At 40.1% G+C, this 21,843-nt stretch overlaps 1 protein-coding gene across 1 annotated transcript in view; it reads right to left on the bottom strand.

Annotated features, from left to right (window-relative positions):
- The window catches only part of LOC122802355, a 941,782-nt gene that overhangs the window by 864,601 nt on the left and 55,338 nt on the right, over positions 1–21,843 (bottom strand). The window contains exon 3 of the mRNA XM_044071992.1: positions 18,357–18,472. Within this exon, the coding sequence (XP_043927927.1) occupies positions 18,357–18,472 (116 nt within the window). The remainder of the gene's footprint in view (positions 1–18,356; positions 18,473–21,843) is intronic.

Genomic DNA, 21,843 nt, shown 5'->3' with positions numbered 1-21,843 from the left:
CAACTCCTAAGAAGAAGACTATAAAACAAAAGGAACGTGACCTTTTCAGATAAGAGTAAAATTTACAAGTACAGCAAGGGATACTAAACTCAATAGTATGGCAAATACAGAAGTTTTAAAGGAGAAAAAATGTGGTAAGAATGGTAAAGGGAGTGCAACTTAAAGTTTGGGTGGAAAAATATGGGGAACAGCTAATATAAAAATAGGCCGGTACACATAGCCGGCTTTAGGCACCAGCAAGCCCTGTGGTCACTGGGGGGCCCCCAACCACAGAAAGTTATCTTATTTTGATATTTTGTAATATGTCCAACAAAAGCTAGTACAGCAATCTTGTATGCTTAATAAACCAGGTGGGTAGTAATAACTCTTATTTATATCTCCTTTAAAATTCAAAGATCTTTAGTTGTACTAACAGTATTTTGTCAAGTAACAGGTTTCACAATTCCATTAAATATTTTACCACTGACATAATGCCCCTGGCTTAGTTAAACCTTGCTGGTGGACAGCCTCTCCACTAAAACAAACATTGCCAGCTTTAGGTGCCTGCAATAACCGTGGTGGGGGGGGAGCTTAAACATCCTTAACTGTGTGTGGACCCACAAAAGCTGCTGTTGGTTGGGGGGAAAAAAATCAGGAAAAAATGTATTCATTTTCAATTACACTCTTTAATATGAACAGGACTGTGATATGGACCCTGTTAGTATAAAGCTGATAATGAATATGAGAAAGATAAAGCACTAGAGAGATCAGCAGCCCAGAGTGACTGATCTCAGTGCATACCATGGAGTTTAAGAAAACCTGATGCTTTCTTTTTCAGAGAGATTAATAAACACTGGCAGAACACCAGATACTATAACTCTCAATGTTTTTGGTGAATAATTTTGCTCAGTGCCAAAAATTACAGCAGAATAAAGTCTAAAAATGAGTAACATTAGAAATATTACTCTAAATCACTTTAAAAGTTACACATTTTACATCAACAAGCATTCTTGGACACTTTTTGTTGTTATTCTTCTTTCGGCTTTTCCCGGTTAGGGGTCGCCACAGCGGAACGTCGGTCCGCTAATGATTGGCAGTTGATTTTTATGGTGCCAAGGTGCCAGCCCTACACCCAACCTTCAACAAAGGCACGCCCATTCACACGTCTTTCGAACGCCACTCTACCACAGGGATGACATGCAGACTCCACACAGAAGGCGCTCCAGCCGAGAATCGAACGGGAGAACCTCATGCTGTGAGGCAACAATGCTACCGCTGCTAATCTAAATTCTGATGTCTGGATTTATTGACTGTATGTAATTTTTAATGATTTACCAGCAAATAGAAATTTTTCTTTTTTTTTTTTTTTTTTTTTTTTACAAAGGATAGAACAAAGTTCTGAAGCAAAATCAGGGAATATATGTAAAATCAGGGATAGTGACAGGTGTTCATTTATTCCTCAATGAGGTAATTAAAAGCGACTTACCCCTGCTAATTGACGACTGCTAAACAGCAGTCACTGATCTGGTGTGGCTGTACCAGTTTTGCAGAATGTATTGCTATTTGCTAAAATAAGTACAAAATTTGTGTGTGGTGTGTGTGTGTGCGCGTGTGCGTGTGTACAGCCCTGTACATAGAGTTGTTGTAATGTATCACTGTTACATCTAAATGCCAGTAACTGTGAATGTCTTTTGTGAGATGATTCAGCATAGTGCAGAACATGGGCCTGCTGTAATGTAAGAGTATTGTTAACTATAGGTCAGTCTGTGTACTACTCCTAAAAGTTTGCAGCATGAGCTAAAAGGATGGATAGGAGAGGTAGCAGTGACAGGGGATACTTGCACTGGAAGTACCCAGGGGTCCTCCAACTTGACATTTACTAGGGGACCTCAAAATGCTAACACCAACTTTGCCAGTACAGATAAGAAACAATTCACAATTCCTTAAACATCATATACAGAGTTACTTAAAAATAGTGTGAGCAAAAAAATACTAGAATCACACCTAGTGAACCAAGAAGTGACAGAGTGAATCGATAAGCTGAAAAGAGTGATGGCTTCAAGAAAAGAAGGAATAATCCTTGAACTTTATAAAAAAACAAATGTGGTAAGAAATAATGTCACTATCAAAAAAGATGCTTCAAGTTACACACACACACACACACACACACACACACACACACACACAGACAAGACACAGACACACACACACAGACAAGACACAGACACACACACACACACACACACACACACACACACACACACACACACACACACACACAGACAAGACAAGACACACAGACAGACAGACACAGACACACACAGACATTCTAGCTAAGAATGCAAGTGTCCCAAAACTGATACAAACTAAACTACTACATTTAGTAACACCACATGAAACAATGAAATAATTTTAATATCATAAACAAATGTTTAGCTATATGTAGGGATAGTAATACTTTGGTCAGACCAGTTCATACTTATAGGGTTTGTAGGGGTGAGACATGAAACAGACTGGTCAGACATTTTTTTTTTTTTTTTGCTGTTCATTGAAGTCATGGCACAGGACCTCCAATGGCTATGTTTAAGCATAACTACTGCTCACATGCTTGATACGGTACAATAGTATTTTGTAGTACAGTAGTTCTTTATGTTGGAAATGATGGGTGAAATATGATCCCTGCAGATATATACAAATACAATACTGCAGCGTCTATATTTCAGTCACAGGCCAAACACAGCAAAATTTGAAGTTAATGCACAAATACATATTACAAGAAGAATCAAACAGGATCTCCACTCTCTCTTCTGCTGCCTGGCCTGCTGTATCTCTGCTATCAAAATAAATCAGAAATTCGGGAAGAATAAAATAAACATTTAAAAGGATTAGGCATAAACTGAACTTGCATGCAAGTATTTGTTTATAAAGACAGAGGATCTAGAAAACTCATTCAGTGGAGTATGATAGATGCAGACCTGAATTTACATCTTGTGAAGAGGTAAGCTAAGCATTAAAAGACATTGATATGACTACAAGGAAGGATATTACCCAGTGAGAAAGTGTTCCATCTCCTCCCGAAAGACTAGGCTGCTAATGCAATATTATATGGATACAGTGTTTTTAGCCACCTGTAGTTTCTTATCTTTAAGAGAGAAATCATCTTCTTTCCTAATTACTGTGTTGCGTCTACATATAGTTGAATGCTGGATTTAACATTTAAAAATATTCTTTACAAAGCATGGTTAGACTTATGGAAAGTGTTCTGCTTTTAATCCCCTTTAATAAAGTTTTTATGCAAAAAATTTATGTTTTTTTTATACAAAAATGTATACAGTTACTACTATCCAAGAAATACTCTCAGGTCTATTTCTTTACTTCCCGCACCAAAGCAGGTAGGTACACTGTTTGTATTTCATTTTCTAGTAATGCTATTAATTGCATGCAATTCTTTTTTACTATTTTCATTACCTGTATTCCCTTCATTTTCATGCAAAATGTATAGTGTTCATGTGAAATGTATTGTACACGTACATCTGTTTTCATTTTATGTACTATATAGTGTTCATGTGAAATGTATTGTACACGTACATCTGTTTTCATTTTATGTACTATATAGTGTTCATGTGAAATGTATTGTACACGTACACCTGTTTTCATTTTATGCACTATATAGTGTTCATGTGAAATGTATTGTACACGTACATCTGTTTCCATTTTATGTACTATATAGTGTTCATGTGAAATGTATTGTACACGTACATCTGTTTCCATTTTATGTACTATATAGTGTTCATGTGAAATGTATTGTACACGTACATCTGTTTCCATTTTATGTACTATATAGTGTTCATGTGAAATGTATTGTACACGTACATCTGTTTTCATTTTATGTACTATATGTGTGATTTAGCTGGAGCTTTTCTCCCTGGGACTCCACTAAAAATGTTTTTGCCCAGTTGGTCTTTCCCAGTCAGGAAAGAAAGAAAGATAGGCAGATCGATAGATATAGAGATAGATAGACAGACAGAAAGACGGATCTATGTACCAAAAGAAAAAAAATATTTTTACTCCCAGGTTTCCTTCCTACCTGTTTGTTATGAAATAATTCAAATGTTGATATTTTGTAAATATTTAGGCATTGCCCCAGGTGATGAAAAGTACAGTTTTGTACCTACCATAAATGTAGATGTTCGATAGATATGCAACTGCAGTCATAACATATGGGTTGTCCTGCCTCAGGCAGCCCTCGGTCGGCCGGATTCCAAAGTCTGGGTCCGACGTCGGCTGATGTCGCATTTCTCTCCGACATCAGAGCGGCTGGAGTACATAAGCATCAGCCGACACCATCTTCTTCAGTGTTTCTTGCCCCAGATGCCAGGTGCCCTCCAAGGAAGGCTGTAATCAAATTGGAAGACAAAAACAGGTTTCCAGACAAATAAATAAGCAATAAACAGATACACCATAACAGATATCCCCAGCTAAGGATAACAGGGAGAGGAGTGGACCCAAGGCAAAGAGGGGAAGGGGGGAGGGAAAACCCGACTGCAGTTGCATATCTATCGGACATCTACATTTATGGTAGGTACAAAACTGTACTATGTCCTTCAAGAATGCAACTGCAGTCATAACATATGGGTTGAATACCATAGCTTAGCTGGGGGAGGTGGACTGCTCTAAGAAAAAGATGGTGTAGCTATCAATCCCTGCAGGACTGCCGAAGCAAAGCCTGCTCTGGATCTGGAATATAAAGGGAGGTTGTAGTGTTTGGAAAATGTATGCATGGAACTCCATGTAGCAGCTTCTAGAATGTCTTTTGTAGGCACCCCTCTTAAGAATGCTGTAGAGGTGGCTGTAGCTCTGGTGGAGTGTGGTCTGACATTGGCTGGCACACTCTTTCCATGGAAGGAATAACAGAATCTGATGCAATGTCCAATCCATTTTAAAATTGTCTGTTTGGAAATTGCTTTTCCTTGCACTCCAGGGGCGTAAGCTACAAAAAGCTTATCAGACTTCCTACTGGTCTTGGTTCTGTCCAGGTAGCAGCGAAGTTGTCTTTGAATGTCCAAGGTATGCAACAGTCTTTCCCCTTTGTTCTCAGGATTGGGAAAGAAAGTAGGCAGGTGAATTGCTTGATTTAAAGATACCCTAGATACGACTTTTGGCAGAAAGGTAGGGTTGGTTCGTAAGGAGACCCTGTCTCTGTGAAAAGTTATGAATGGTGGTATTGCCATTAGGGCCTGTAATTCCGAAACCCTTCTTGCTGAGGTAATGGCCAACAGGAAGGCTGTCTTCCAGGAAAGAAATTGCAGATCCACAGAAGCTGCTGGCTCAAAGGGAGGTAGAGTCAATTTTTCTAGGACAAAGTTGAGGTCCCAAGCTGGTACTGGTGCCTTTCTTGGGGGCTTTATATTCTTGATTCCTCTAAGAAATTGCCTTAACAAAGGATGTGAAAACACAGGTGGGTCAGTGTTGTATCTAGCTGAGATAGCTGAAGCATGTATTTTTATGGAAGAGTATGAGAGTCCATTATGTAGCATATCTGCCAAATATTCCAGAATGAGTGGAAGGCTCAAAAGTGATGCATCATGACCCTTGCTGGCATTCCAAATGCTGAATCTTTTCCATTTGGCTGAGTAAACCTTTCTGGTGGATGGTCTGCGGGCTTCTGTTAGTATCCGCTGAACTTCCTTGGAGAGAGGTAGATTGAGGTTATTTATGGGATCTCCCAAGCTGTTAGCTGTAGCGTCTGGATGTTGGGATGAACTGTCCTGAAGTTGTGTTGAGTCAAAAGTTGGGGCCATTGGGGAAGGGCCCACATTTTTTTGTGACATATGCTCCGCAGAAGTGGGTACCAGTGTTGTCTTGGCCAGTCTGGAGCTATTAGGATCCCCTTGGGCTGCTCTGCTTTGATCTTTAGTAACACTGTGGTCATCAGTGGCAGAGGTGGAAATGCATAGATTTTTAGGGAGCTCCAGTTGAATGAGAGAGCATCTATTTTCCATGCTTGTGGATGATATGTCCTTGAACAGAACTTTTGCAGGTGATGATTGAGGTGGGAGGCAAATAGGTCTACGTCTGGCCTGCCCCATGTCGAGGTGAGTCGTACAAAGATTTCTGGATGTAACCTCCATTCGTGGGGGTCTAGAAAATTCCTGCTTAGACTGTCCGCCAGAACATTGTCTTTGCCTGGAACAAACTGGGATTGCAACTGTATGTTTAGGCTCACTGATTTTTCCCAAAGATTCATTGTCAGTCTGCAAAGGGGGTAAGAATGAGTGCCCCCCTGCTTGTTTATGTACCACATCACAGTGGTGTTGTCTGTCCGTATTAGTAGGCGGCCTTGTTGAAGTTGTTGTCCAAAGGCCTCGATGGCATGCATTACTGCCAGCATTTCTTTTTGGTTGATATGCAGATGTGTTTCCTTTGGAGACCATTGTCCTTGAATACATCTGCCCTCCATGTGCGCCCCCCATCCAAGGTCTGAGGCGTCTGTGGTCATGGTCTGTGTTATCTGAGGTTTCTTGAATGACATACCTGTGTTTGACTGGCTTACTGAGGCCCACCATAGAAATTCCTTTTGGAGACATGGAATGAGCGGTATGGTTGCTTCTAGGTTGTTGCTGTGTTGAGCCCATAAGCTTTTTAGGTACCATTGAAGCTTTCTCATGTGTAGTCTTGCTAGTGGAACCAGGAGAATGCAGGATGCCATGTAACCCAGGGCCTGTAGGAATCTCCTTGCAGTCAACTGGGCTAGCTTTGCTAAACTCTTGAAGTAATGAGTTAACTTCTTTTGCTTGTCTTCTGTCAGGTAAGCCATTTGAGAGGCTGTGTCTAGTTTGGCTCCTAAGAAGGTTATTTGCTGGGATGGCTGAAGTCTTGACTTTTGAAAGTTGACTGTGTATCCCAGAGCCTGTAGCAAGTGTATGACATAATTCAATTTTTTTGTCAAAGTTAATTTGTCGCCCGCTTGTATGAGGCAGTCGTCCAGGTATGGGTAGATTTGAATCCCCTGGAGCCTGCAATGAGCAATTACTGAAGCCAGGCATTTCGTGAATACTCTGGGCGCAGTAGATAAGCCAAATGGCAATGCTGAGAATTGATAATGCTCTGGCCCTGCAAGAAATCTGAGGTATCTTCTGCAGCTGTGTCTGATAGGGACATGCAGGTATGCCTCCTTGAGGTCCAGAGTAATCAGCCAAGACCCCTTGCCCAGCATGGGAAGGAGTTGCTGTAGAGTCAGCATTTTGAACTTTGGTACTATGAGAAAAGTGTTTAAAGCGGACAAGTCCAGTATTGGTCTCCACTGAATTTCTTTTCTTGGAACAAGGAACAGTCTTGAGTAAAACCCCTGACCTTGTTCTTGTTGTGGAACTTTTTCTATTGCTTTGATCTGAGCAAGCAGAGAAATTTGCTTGATAGCCTCTGCCCTTTGATGTTGTGGAAGGTTTGGCATGCCTTGTTTTCTTGGCAAGGTATGAAAATGGAACCTGTAACCGTGGTCTATAATGTCCAAAATCCATTTGTCCTTTGTCAGATTGTGCCAGTTTTCTGAAAACAGAGATAGTTTTCCGCCCAAAGGAGCTTCTGCTTGCTCCTTGGTCAGCGGAAGTAGAGAAAAGTCATTGAGATTGTCCCTGTGGGGCAGGAGAAACCCCTGTGTCACTTCTTTGGTTTGCTGGTTGCCATTGTCGTCCCCTGTAGGATCCTCTGTATTGCCCTCTTCCTCGGGCACGCCTGTTTTTGCCCCTTTGAAATTTTTCAGGATTAGGAAAGGACCAGTTTTTTGAAGGCCAGTTCCTGCTGAATCTGGGTGGCTGAACCTGGAGGAAATCTTTGACTGTCTGAACTGACTTGGCTTTTTCCTCATTGGACTTTAACACATCTTTAGCATTAGCACCAAAAAGCTTGTTCTTTTCCAAGGGTGCGTCAAGAAGTTTTGCCTTAACATGATCTGGTAAAGGTTGTTCTTTTAACCATGCATGTCTACGAATGACCGCCCCTGTCATAGCTGCCCTACATGAAGCCTCCAATGCATCATATCCACACTGTAGAAAGTGATTGCTAACTTGCTGAAAATTATGCACAGCCTCCTGCAAAGACTTCCTATCTAAAAGTTCAGGAGAGGCCAATCTTTTCTGTAAATCATCTAACAGGAAATCCTGATATTGAAACATGTGAAAGAGACAATTGAGAGCTCTCAGATAAAGTAGTGGAGGTGTAAATCTTCTTCCCCCATCTCTCTAAGGACCTTGCTTCCCTGTCGGAAGGCAAAGGATTTTTGGAGGTGGAAGCTGAAACCCCTTTAGGCCCCTGGGAAATTGTTTCTAAATCAACAGCATGGGCCCTAAAGAAATGAGAATGGGTTTCTGGGACCCTATAGTATCTGTCAGGCTTGACAGGAGCAGGAGGAAGAGTATCAGGGGTAACACTGGAGTCAGAGTATAAATCATCCAAAACATCAAGCACAGGAGGTATAGCTAAGGGTCTGTGTTGGGGCTTTTTAAGGAAGGTTCGAAGGCGCTTTCTGGAATCAGAAAATTCCTGGCCTTGCCACTTAAAATGCTCCCTCATGGAATGCAGAACTTCCCCAAAAGAAATATCCTCAGGAGGAGAGGCCGAGGGAATGGAGTCCTCTGCATCTGAATCCTCATAGGTCTGGAAGGGCTCTTCCTGGCTTTCGGAGTGAACAGAGTCCTCAGAATCTTCATCTGAAGGAAGAAGGTCAGAGGGTTCACCCCTGGGCCTCTTATCAGGAGGAGGCTGGGATCCTCTCTCAGGATGGGCCTGGGAACCTCTGATCAGGGAAATTAAATCTGCGTCCATAGCCATGATTTGAGTTTCAGGAGTAGGCTGAGGTAAGGTTTTAGCAGTAAGATGCTTGGACTTGCTGGCTGCCTTGGCACGTGTGTAGGCCTTGATAGACATGGACATGGGAGGCCTAGCCGCTCCACGTGCAGGAGTGACCTTATCAACAGCAATGGTCTCGGGCAATTCCTCGGTTTCAGTATCCGGAGGGAAGTCAATAACTGGCGTCGGTGTGGCCTCCGGTATCGGAGGTATCGGTAATGTGGTGTCTTCGGTTCTGAGCGGTGGAATAACCGCCTCAGAGGGAACCAGGGCACTCGCGGTTAGTTTTGGCGTGGTGTCGGTGGAAGACGCGGGGCGAGGATGTTGGTCCCGGTCTTTTAGTTTCTTAGGAGTCTGCATTGTCGGTTGTTCCGACGGCATTGTATAATCAAATCTTTCGCCGAAAAAGTCTTCAGCGAACTCCGCCCGGTGCCTGAGAGTGCGCTTATTGAAGCGAGCACAGGCGGCACAGGCCGAGACGTCGTGGTCTGGGCCAAGGCAAGGGAGGCAGTAAGAGTGGAAATCCTTATGAGGTATTTGTTTACCACAAGACAAACAATTATTTACTTTTTCAGTAATTTCTGACATCGGCTGAGGCAAGAAAAGGTCCCCAATGGGGTACTTAGCTTTTTTGATGACTTCGGTTTCGAAGAATACAGGAGCTGACCGACCGGCACTTGCGAACTGCTTCTGCTTCGGGCATCGTGCGGCAAGAAAGACTGAAGAAGATGGCGTCGGCTGATGCTTATGTACTCCAGCCACTCTGACGTCGGAGAGAAATGCGACATCAGCCGACGTCGGACCCAGACTTTGGAATCCGGCCGACCGAGGGCTGCCTGAGGCAGGACAACCCATATGTTATGACTGCAGTTGCATTCTTGAAGGACATCTATGATCTGTATCAATGAGAAACTTTGTCACTTCAGTATTAGAGTGCATGGTTTGCCCTGGCACCCAAAGTGTTTTAAATTATAAGTTGAACTTTGCAACTAAAGTAACAAGTTCTGCCTAACAATTCATTGCAGTAATTAATATGCAAAAGATTTCCCCTGTACATTTTCCTATACAACCAAACACTTAAATGCATTTAAGCCAACTCCAAAGTTTAAAAAGTAAATACAATCACAGACTATCATCATGCAGAACTTCATCAAATTATCATGGACCTATCCTAACTAGGACCTGGATTTTTAGGTTAAATTCAATGGTTTCCTATCACATCATCGAACTTTTACAAGTTCAAACCACATATGGTCAAGGCCATATGTTCGAATTTGTACAAGTTTGAATGGAAATCTCCATAGGCGGAGGTTTCCATTCACTTCAATGTGGTGCAATCTCGGAGTTGGTATATTTAAGTAGTGGGGGTGTCGGGGTGCAGGGGGGCTTACAACAGTTTATTTTGTTGTCTGTTGTGTTTTTTGTTTTTTTTTAGTTAGTCGAAGTTATGTAACTTCGAACATAATGGTTCGACCATTAGGTGTTCGAAGCTACGTAACTTTGACTATGTGATACAGACCCAATTCAATCACTGTACTTCATGAATGTGTTACTTTCTGTTTTAGGTACTCGTCAATTCTTTTGTTCTTTTCTTCAGTTAACTAGTACAATTTTTTTGTATATTTTGGCTACATGTTGGACCAGTTGCTTGTTTGTTTTCTTTGTTTGCTTATGATACATTGTGGAAAATTTAATAGTAAGAAATTTGACACAAAAGTCCTATAGAGATGGCAAATCCAATAAATAGCTTACCTTGGGATTATAATGCCTGCAAAATTACCACCTCCAGTAAGTTATCATTAAATGTAGAAGACCTAATTCAAGACTAAGAATTAATTAAACTAGCAATTCCCAGAACAGCACAGATTATAAAGCAGGATACATCTACACTCAGTTATCCAAATAAACATTACTGTTTCTTATTTATTTAACACACACAAAGAAAAGTAAGAGTACTATGGATGTCACTATAGGTGGGTTGGATATTCACTGAAGAAATGGGCTCTATTTTCCCTCGTATCTAAAAGATTCATTGCTATGATGAAATGAGTCTTATAAATGTATCTGAGTGCTTAATATATTCTGGTATTAAACTGTTCCTCCAATAATACTAAGTTTATGTTTATAGCAAAAATAGAGCATAAGGAAATAAAATTACCTGCATTGAACAATACCATAACAAGTGCAGCTGATGGGATTCAAACCCAAACCTGCAATATATCAAATTAACAACTAGGCCATTGGCAAGCTACCCCTGATGCTAACACTGAAATTCAGTACTTAAGGACATGACTGTAGGTCCAGAACACACATAATGTGTCTTGCTTTTTTTTTCCCCTAAGCAATTACATTAGCTGATAAATGTGTATTTTTGTTTCTTGGTAACCTTTTGTTTCTCAGTTTAGTTTTCACTGCCATGAATCCTTGTGATGATGTTTTAATAACTAAAAATGTACAATTAAAAAAAAACTGAAAGGTATTTGCACAGCTGAAAGTAGTGAAGTATTGTATAAAAGTAAGAGGATGACCCCCCTGAAGTATCATTTTTTTATCATTGTCATAGACCCATATTTGTATTGTTAACTTAAAAAGTAAGAAACAGTAGAAAATTAAGAGTACATATTATAAACCAGTGAGTCAGGCTGTCATATTTTAATACTAAAAACAGTAACAGTCAGAGAAAGAAAAAATGCTGTAGTCTGCTTTGTGACAATATTTTCTTGTCTTGTGCGTCAGGGCATTTTCTCTGAATTAAACGTTTTTCTTGGAGACTGACATTTCATAGCAATGAATCTGGTAGATGTGAGGGGAATATGAAGGCTGTTTCATCAGTTAGTATCCAACTTATATGCAGTGCCATCAGCAGCACACTTACATTCATGTAAATTCAATAATTAATTGACACAATAATGTCCTAAATGTGGTGCAGATAGTAAACAGTATGTCTGACACTGTAGTGGGAAGCACTGCAAGGAAATGGAGACAGCAACTGCAGGACTGTTCATGGATTCTTTGTGGACAAGTAGTTTTCATGTTCAAGGGTTCCAGTACAAAACTTTAGGATACTGATTTTTCTCCTGTTTCTGTCCTCACCAGTTTAACAGACTTACCAGAAACCCTGTGAGTGGTACCATTTTTAAGGGGAAATACATTCATAGAAGAAGTTGAAAGATCTAATTCTCCTCAACAGTAGTGGAAAAAAACAAAGATCAATGAGTCCTTTATCAAGACAGCTAAATACAACAAACAAACGCAAGTAAATGACCAGACAGATTAGTTGTTGACATGAATAACATTTTGGGAAAGATCAATTAAATGTTAGTCAAAAAGAGAGAAGCTGTGATGTCTATTACCAAAACACATTTTCCAAGTTCTAAGGCACACTCTGAAAAGTGGGGTGCCTATGGCAGGATAGCATATAATTGTTAAAAGAACTATGACCATAAAAACCATCAATTACAACATGAACTTCATGGATCCAGATAAGAGCACACACATGAATTAAGGAGAAGCATACAGGTAAAGGATGAAGAATCTCTTAAAACAGATGAATAGTATGAAATACAATGTGGTTTCATTCTATGTGGACCAATTTGTGCGTTTTGTGAAATATTGTGGTTTCATTCTATGTGGACCAATTTGTGCGTTTTGTGAAATATGATGCATCAAAGGAGGGTGCCTCCAACAACATTTTGTTGCTCATCTAAGATCTGCAAAGTGAAGAAAAAGAAGCAAGAACAGTGTAAAACATAGCAGTTATATTTTTGTTATTGAAATATTTCTGAAAATACATTTACTGCAAAAATGTTAGATGTGTTGTTGTTTGTCTTTCGGCTTTTTACCGGTAAGGGGTCACCACTGCAGAACTCCAGTCCGCTAATGATTGGCAGCAGATTTTTACAAAACGCCGAGGTGCCAGCTCGACGCCCAACCTTCAATGAAGGAACGCCCATTTACGCACACATGCCTTTCGAATGCTACCCAATCGCGGGGAGGACATGCAGACTCCACACAGAAGGCACTCCCAAGCCAAGCCGAGAATCGAACGGGAGAACCTTTTGCTGTGAGGTAACAACGCTACCGCCGTACCACCGTGGAAACCAAAAAAAAAATGTTAGATGTGTACTGTTTATTAATAGACTTACTGAATTTTGTATATTACACAGATAATAGGTGGTACTTATATTTTAGTTAATTGTTGAAGGTTTGCAGTAATTAGTTTAGTAATTTATTATGTAATACCACAATAGTAGTTGCAGTACTGTTTTGCAGGATGTTGAAAGTCTAAAAATCTTATTTGCACAATAACTATAACCATTATAACTAATATTTGCAAAAATATATGCTACAAATTTTTAAAGTGAATATATTACGAACTGTTATTAGCTAGTCTTAGATTCATTTAAAATATTTTCCAGTTATTATTATACAGGCTACACATGGTGCATTTCCTGGTTAAGCATTATTTATTACTATTTTAATATACGTCTATAAATTTTGAAAATCTTTTAAAACTACTTAATTTACAACTTACTAAAATGTATTGACATTGTAAAAACAGTGCCTGTGTTGTCTTTTTTGTGCTTACAGAAACTGTATGAAGTATTACACTGTTTTTTGTGCGTTTTATAACCTTGAAGTGTAAAGATGTCTGGCTGTGACAATCTCCATCTTTACTTCACTTCTCAGTTTACAGAGATTCATTAAGGAATGGTTTGTTCTTGCTAAATTAATTTATTAATTTAAATGCTTCTCATATCTACTACCTAAGAGTAACAGATACTCGATATCTCTTGTGTTTAGATTTTTTTTGTAAAGTGTGTGCACCTGACAACTATCAGATATTGCATAACAAGAGGTCCATGTTTTTGCTGATGCTTGGTAACTGCTGCTCCTTACATGTACACAAGTTGTCAAAATGTTTCAATTACAGTGACAGCTAAACTATGTCACTGCCCTAGCACTAAACTAGCCCATAATCTTAGACTGGCACCTGATGCCAAATATAATTATAAATCCTTCTACAGCTGTGTTAGAAAACTAAAAACAATACTCTATACTTTACACAGAATGTATTCATAATGATGCCATTTTGACCCAGCAAACATTGCCAGCATCTTTGCAAACAAAATTTAGTGACAACTTTACATGAGAGTTCTATTCAAAGCTCTGAAATATCTGAACCCCTTACTCTACTAAAATGATCTAAAGATTATGTACTGAAACTGCTAAGACCAAAAATACTTCCTGTACGGCATGACAGTGTACTTGGTTGATTAATTAATAGTGTTAAATATGCCCTTGCAAACACACTCCTCAAAATCTTTAACCAAAGCTAGCTAATAGTTTTGCCCCTGATGAGTGGCACACTGCAGTGGTGATGCCTCTTTGTAAGGGTAGCCTTACATCCAACCAGGTAATTACAGACCCATAAGCCTTACAAAGCCTCATCTCTAAAGCCATGGAGCATACTGTAGCTGACCTTATCAGCTGTAATATCAGCTGTAATATCAAGAATCTTTCAAATTTTAGACTTGACCCTTAACGGTTTGGCACTGACAAGGATATATCCTGTTTACTTAATCTGATAAACTCCTTTGGCAGAGTCACAGAGGATGTAGATTGCGGCCATACAATGCATGTGGTGTATCTTGACTTAGCCAAGCCCCTTGATACAATTCCCCTTGTTGGCATCATACAAAAGCTAAATGCTTTAATAATGGTAAGATGGATAACAAACTGGCTGAAAGAACTCGCACAGTATGAGTTAGCTGCCACATCAAAAGAATGAAAGTGACTATCTGTGGCCACTCAGTGCCAGGGCCGCTCCTTTTTGGTGTTTATTTCTCGGCAAACCGAGAGCTACATCCTCTGGCTAACAAAGTCTAACAAAGTTTGCAGATTACTGCAAACTTGGAGCTGTTACTAAGTCAATCTATCTTTAGTAAACTCTTGGTGTACTATAAATGGGCACAAACTAATTGTAGAAAAGTCTAGTATCATCACTTTTGGTACACATCTCCTCCCTTCAACATAGTATACAGACAACAGACCAATATAACACAAAAATGCAGTCAGGGACCTCGGTATATGGGGTGATAGCTCTTTCTCTCTCTCTTTTGACCATCATGTCACAATGGTTGTGCGGGAATCCTTTTATTTAGCCTAGCTAACTGCCAAACAAATATCATCAAGGCCTGAAGAAGTAATCATTCCCTTACATTCAGCATTGATCAGGCCAATTATATATCCAATGACCCATGTGGGATGAATTTTACTAAATGCATCAAATAATTGAAAAGAACTGGGACCTAGAGTCTTTGAGCTACCAGGAAAAGTTGGAATTTGTTTCCCTTTATTCGGTGTCTTGCGGACTAATGAGGGAAAATCTTGGACTCACTTACTATGCTAATACAGATCAGACTGTTGACCTCCTGTTTCTCTCCAAGTCCAATATCTCCACCAACACTAGATCCAGGGACCTAAATCGTCACCAAAAGATAAATAAAACATGGTGGAGGATCAGATTTATAATCCAGTACCTCCCAAACCTCTGGAATAAATTTCCCCTGCATGTTAAGCAGTGCAACTTATTGTCTTCCTTTAAACAAACTAGATGACTGGATGGATATCCACAAATTTACTCTGGGATTGAGTGGTATAGCCCTCCTGGAGAATATCCACAAATTTACTCTGGGATTGACTGGTATGGCCCTCCTGGAGAATATCCACAAATTTACTCTGGGATTGACTGGTATGGCCCTTCTGGAGAAAGGAGGCACAGCCTTAGAGTGGGTACTGACAAGGCATAAATGGTCATAAGACTCAGTGGCCTTGGCATAGCTATGAATCTACAAACTATGCAAAATCACTGTTGAGGTGAAGGGATTTTTAGCATCACTGAAAATAATTCATTACTAATGCATAGTTTAGGTATGGCTAACAAACAGAAAAATAAATAAGACAGTATTTTGCAGTGAAGCAGACAATTGGCATATGCAAAATGTTTAAGGATAGCATATAATGCATGTTTGAATATCATCACCGCATCCCATCCTCAGGTTTCTCTACCTTACTAATATGGGTACATCGTACACAATCCATTTCATAGCTTTGTCATTTGTTAAGTCTGAACATAAAGTTGCCTCCTTCGAAGTAAAACTGAAACCAGAGGCCCCTTCCACTCAAGGTACCTTTAGAAATTTCTCTAAGACAAACTACCTTCTACAAAGTGATACAGAGGCAAGCTACAAACACTACCAAACCTAATTAACTTCACTGATTATACGGAAATGTACACTACCTCATGCAAACAGCTGTACAGATGCAGCAGTACCCTGTAGGAACAAGCAGAGGGCAAACCCCAAAAACAAACCATCATGTGGAACCATAATTGTAACAAGTTTTACAATAGAGCCCTCATCACTGTAATAAACAAACAACTCAATCATAATAAAATCTGCCAACTTTGAGGCTAAACTACCTACCCAAGCCAAAGACAATCACAAGGCCTTTTTCAGTTATGTTCATAATCTCAGAAGCACAATGCATCAATGCACTAATCTGACTGCAAACAATTTACCAACACTGTGGCTGAAGGTATAGTGAATCTACTGGCTAATGAATTCAAACTTTACCCCTCTCTCCCTCCATCTGTCCAACAGGATATATCTAAAACTGTCTCACTTCCAGCTATCACACAAGACCAAGTCCTAAACATGTTATCAAAAGCTAAAAATACTGCATTGATGGAGCCTGACAATTTCTCTGAATGCATCTTAAATAGTATGAAACCCAATTTAGTCACCTCCCCCCAACATTGTTCAACCTCATTTTCCATACAGATTTTGTACCAAGCAAATGGAGAACAGGTGCAGCCATTCCCCTACATAAAGGAGGACCTTCCACAGACCCAAGCAATTACAGATCTACAAGTCTGACCAGCCTCATATGCAAAGCCATGGAAAGATTTATCATGGAATTAATCACTCAGGACATAAGAAACCTCTAACACTAGAGCCATCTCAGTTTGGATTCATTAAGGGCAAGTCATGCTTACATAACCTATTAGACTTTTTTGAAAAGTTCACTAAAGCAATGGATGAAGGTAAAATGGTACACATTACATACCATGACATGGACAAAGCTTCTGGCACACTCCTCCACTCAGGTATAGTAGAAAGGCAAAATAAACTGGAAATAAAACCTACATCACCAACTGGATTGCTAACTGGCTTGCAGATAGCTTCCTCTGCTTTGATCTCCTGCAGCCTATCACAAAGAGAACAGTCATCAGAGTCTCCTCCAGGGTTCACTGTTGAAACCTCTCCTGTTTGGCATCTACTTCTAACCAACTTAGTTTGTAGATGACTGCACTGTAGCAGCAGTCACTGAATCCCCAGATGACTTGGCCATCCCTACAGGAAGGTTTGTCCAAAACAAATGACTGTTGCCAAAATCAGAGACTGAAACTAATTATCAAAAAATGCATTATTGTATTCTTTGGGAAGTCACCTACCCTTTGACAAGAGTTGACCAAGTTATTCAGGATTGGGGAACTTGTGTGAAGAGCGACCTAACTTTCAACCAACGTGTTGCCACTGTTGTAAGGAAATCCTGTATTGCACATGTTATAAACAAAGAGATTGTGTCCAGATCTAAAGATTTCATTGTCCTCCTTTAACCAGCCATCATTAGGCCAATCATTGAATATACTGCCCTCTTTAGCATGTACCTGTCCAAAACCATGGAACAAATGGAATGCCGGCAGAGACATCTTTCTAAAAGAATACATGGCTTAAACAATACATCCTACATGGACCAATTCAAAACCCTGTCACTATACTTGATATTCTACAGATTGCTAAGAGCCTGTGCCTAGCACAAAAAGGCATCCTCTGACCAAGTACTGATGGACCTACTGTATAGCAGCAAGTCATATGGCATCAGAAATACTTGGTCTAGGGATCTAAACCTCTTCTGCAACAAAAACATTACAGTTTAGAGAGATGGGTATCTCTAGCAGTGGATACCACTGCTCTGGAACAGACTCCCCATCCATGTAAAACAAAACTCATCCCTGTCCATATTCAAGCGCAACTTGGTTCTATGGACAGTAATAGGAAATGCACCCCATAACTGCCCCCTATACTACTAAAAGACAGAGCAAGCTCCTAAATTCTTTATCCCATTTGTGGGTCCCCTCAAATTATCTATGGCATGACCCCAGTTATTCTCGCTAGGGGCAATATATATAATTATTGGCCATGAGATGAGTAAAGCCAAACTAACACCAAATGGAATAGTACCAAAAGGGAAACTGGTTAGGCTTAAAATGTCTTGCAAGGGTAGCTTGCCTAGAAATTACCTATAAACTATGAAACTATGATATGAAAACATTCAATATGATTCTGAGCAGTCTGCTCACCAATGTTGCATATCCATGCAGTATGCTTTACTATATCTGAGAGATGCATATGGTATATTACATTACATGAACTAAATAACTTTACACAGAAAAATGAACTTACCTTCATCTTTACAGAAGTAAGTCAGAACTAAATTTGTCTCATTATTTGCTGCTTCCAGCTTCCTAAATCGAGTAATTATATCTGACAGGCTGAAGTCTTCATAGAACAAGGTATCTCTGTGAAACAAGAAACAAGAAACAATTTTTAATCCAGTTATCCACTAGCAGAAAACTAGAATCACTACTTATAATCACAATTTTCTTTCCCTTTTCAAATTTTAGAATGTCAAATTTAGTAACTCTGTTTAAAGAGCAAAGCACACAAAGATGTATGACTACAAAGCAGTCTTACTCCAGATGTGCACACAGTCATTTCACATTTTGTGTTAGTATTGTAAATGGCCCTCAAATGACATGCTACAAAATGCTATACAGACTTCAATACCCACAAATCTAATTCAGTTAGGCCGACTTAATTCAAATGGTTCTGCTATCTTTTAAATGTATTTTTCTGTATAAAAGTGGTATTTTAATCAATGTTCAGTAACCTCTCAATGCTCTTTTCTAAAGGTAAACATAGTGTCGTTCAGTTGTATGGATTTCCTGGTATTTCACAGGTAGTTCTGCTTTTAACAAATACATATTCATATTTGTCTTTGAAAACTGTTAAATATTTTTCTAAATCTATATTATGCGCTTTATAACGTGTCAGAATAAGGATATATTATACAGCTTTCACACATACAGCATGACTCTGATGAGGTTATGTGATCAAACCAGTGCTCCTGGGTTGTGGCCGAGACCAGGTACATCTTGTGGGCTTACATTACTAACAAAACGCTTCTCATTTTCATATGTCAAGCCATCGAGGAATTAGTATTCCCACATACAGCAAAGGAATTTAGAAAACAAGCACCCAGTTTTTGTTTCCAGACATAGGTCATCTCATTAGGATACAATAATGGAGTTCACTACGTACATCTGAATACTGGGAAAGAGGTGTTAACCCCTCAGTTCAGTGCCATCCTTAGTGCTTCACAGGGGATTTTTGTGATGTATCCTAATCCCTCCTTCCCAGCAGTTTTCCACGTGAGCCACCAGATTGGGGACCACAGTTCTGAGTCTTGGCTAGTTATTTGCTTCCACATGTGATATGCTGGCTACAGAATAAAAAAAAAAAACACAAACCGATACTAGCACTAGGATGAGTGTGGAGGTAACTCATATCTTGTGATTCTACAGCACTTTTTAAACTGTATTTTAACTAATTGCTGCATCATTTTTTGCTTTTTACTGTTTTTGACTGGATCGTTTTCTGCACTTGATTTTAACTGCAATGTTAACCTACATAGCACAGTCTAGATTCAGATCTGCTAAATCTAGCCTGTTATTGATACACTTGAGCATAGAACCAGCCATCTTACATTAAGAAGGGCTCCTCTGCACCCTTGTGGCAGACAAGTGTAGATCTAGCCTTGTCTGAGCTGGGGACTGCTGGAAGGTCCATTGTGTACTTTCTATTGGTAGATTAGCTTAAAAGTGTTTATTTTCACCTGTATTTAAGCCTGACATTTGAGGATTGCTGTGCACTGCACATTGGGGGTTAGTGGTTCCCTGTACAGACACAAACGCCTTGAAACACAATTTTTCCCTAGACATCTGTCAGTGGAAACTTCCCAGGCTTCCCTAGTGCACAATGGGCAACTCAGCTGTGCAGTGAGCAGTGTTGCCACACTTACCATCCCTAGCCTTCAACAGAACAAGCCCCTTTATTAGTCCTAGTGCAAAACTAGCCCACTCCCTTCCCTAACATTATATATGGTAAAAAACTTGCTATAATGGACGGGCAGTTTCCCATCATTTCTCCAGACAGCGTGATTGACATGGGCATCCTGATGTAGTAATTGCCTCATGTATACTGACAACCATTTACTCCTAAAACAAACAAATACTCTATATGAGAGATGCAATTACAGTATGAAATTGGTGTCGGTTCTCTCACCTAACAACAAACCGGACATCATACAGGTTATCAGCATATACACCATACCTCTCACACAAAATAAGGTTACAACACATAAACCTATATATGCAGAAATACTCAGTAGAATCACACTAAAAGATCAGACACTTCCCAAACATAAACCCCTTGCACACACTGCGATGCAAATAGTAACCACTACACATAACACATACACTAATGTCTCAGCAAATAAGTCCTAAGGCAAATACCTCAAAACCTAAGGTTCTAGTCATAGACAACTGGATAGTGAGACACACAGATGTCCCCCACACCAGGCTGAACAAAGAGAAGGTCATGGTCAGCTGCCTGTCAGGTGCCAGGATCCATCAAATCACTTATGCACTGAAGTCACTCAACAAGTACCGTTATTACTCTGTCATAGTCCATGCTGGAGTGAATGAGCCATGGCCTCAAGCTCAGTGACAAAAAGTGCATTGTCATTTCCTTTGGTAAAAACTCTGTACCCATGAGCTACCACATAGGTGGTAGTCTACTTAACACCGAAAGTGTGATAAGAGACCTTGGGACACAGGTGGACAGTAGTCTCACCTTTGATAATCACATCGTCATAGTAGTCAGGAAATCCTTCTATGTGGCACACCTCATCACAAAAGGTTTCTCATCCAAGAAAAAAAAGATGTCATTGTTCCCCTCTACTCGTCACTCATTACAATGCCCCTCTTGGTATATAGCTCACAAGACATCTACATCAACTGGAAAGGCCACAGAAATACCTCACAAAGAGGATTACCAGCCTCAAACAGATGCCCTACACAGGCTGTCTCAAAAAACTCCAGCTTTACTCCGTCGCATATGACCTACTCAAAGGTGATCTCTGCCTAACATACAAAGCTATGTCAAACCCAGAGTTGTGGGACATGCTCCACTTAAAGAAATCCCTATCCCTCTGAGCTACATGCTCTAGGGACCTAAACCTGTCACCACAATAAACAGAACATGCTGGAAGGATAAATTCCTGTCCCAGAGACTTTCCATACTCTGGAACAAACTACCTATCTATATTAAACAAAGCTCCTCATTAGCACTCAAGAAAAATCTTGATGATTGGATGGGAAATAGGAAATTCACCCATGGGATCACCTCTGTGGCTCTGCTCGACTGGGGCACAGGAAAATAATTTTCTTGGGTGGCAAAAGCCAGGTTACCTTTTTGGCTAGACTTATATAGGCCCTAGGGCCAATAGCCTAGTACCTACCTATGAACCTATGACTTGAGACGTACTTCTCTGGACTATATGAAGAGACATGACAGAGCTCTCAGAATGTGTCCCAGGCAGGTATGACCCTAGCCCTAAGCAGCATTCTACCTTTACCCAAGATGATGCCACAATATAAACAAAAAAATTATCAACTTCAACAAATGGCTTAGCTTTTGGCGTCAGTCCAGGGAGATCCAGTACCTGTCAGCCTGGGAAGACATGGTCAACAGGCCACACTTTGCTAGAGATGGTCTGCACTTGTCTCCTCTAGGCTTTTGGATACTGGCAAAGGCACTTGCCCCCCCT

The sequence above is a fragment of the Protopterus annectens genome, chromosome 5.part0 (genome assembly GCF_019279795.1).
Source record: "Protopterus annectens isolate FY-2018-M chromosome 5.part0, PAN1.0, whole genome shotgun sequence".
NCBI classification, from domain to species: Eukaryota; Metazoa; Chordata; order Ceratodontiformes; family Protopteridae; genus Protopterus; species Protopterus annectens.
This window is presented reverse-complemented; position numbering and strand designations above follow the sequence as displayed.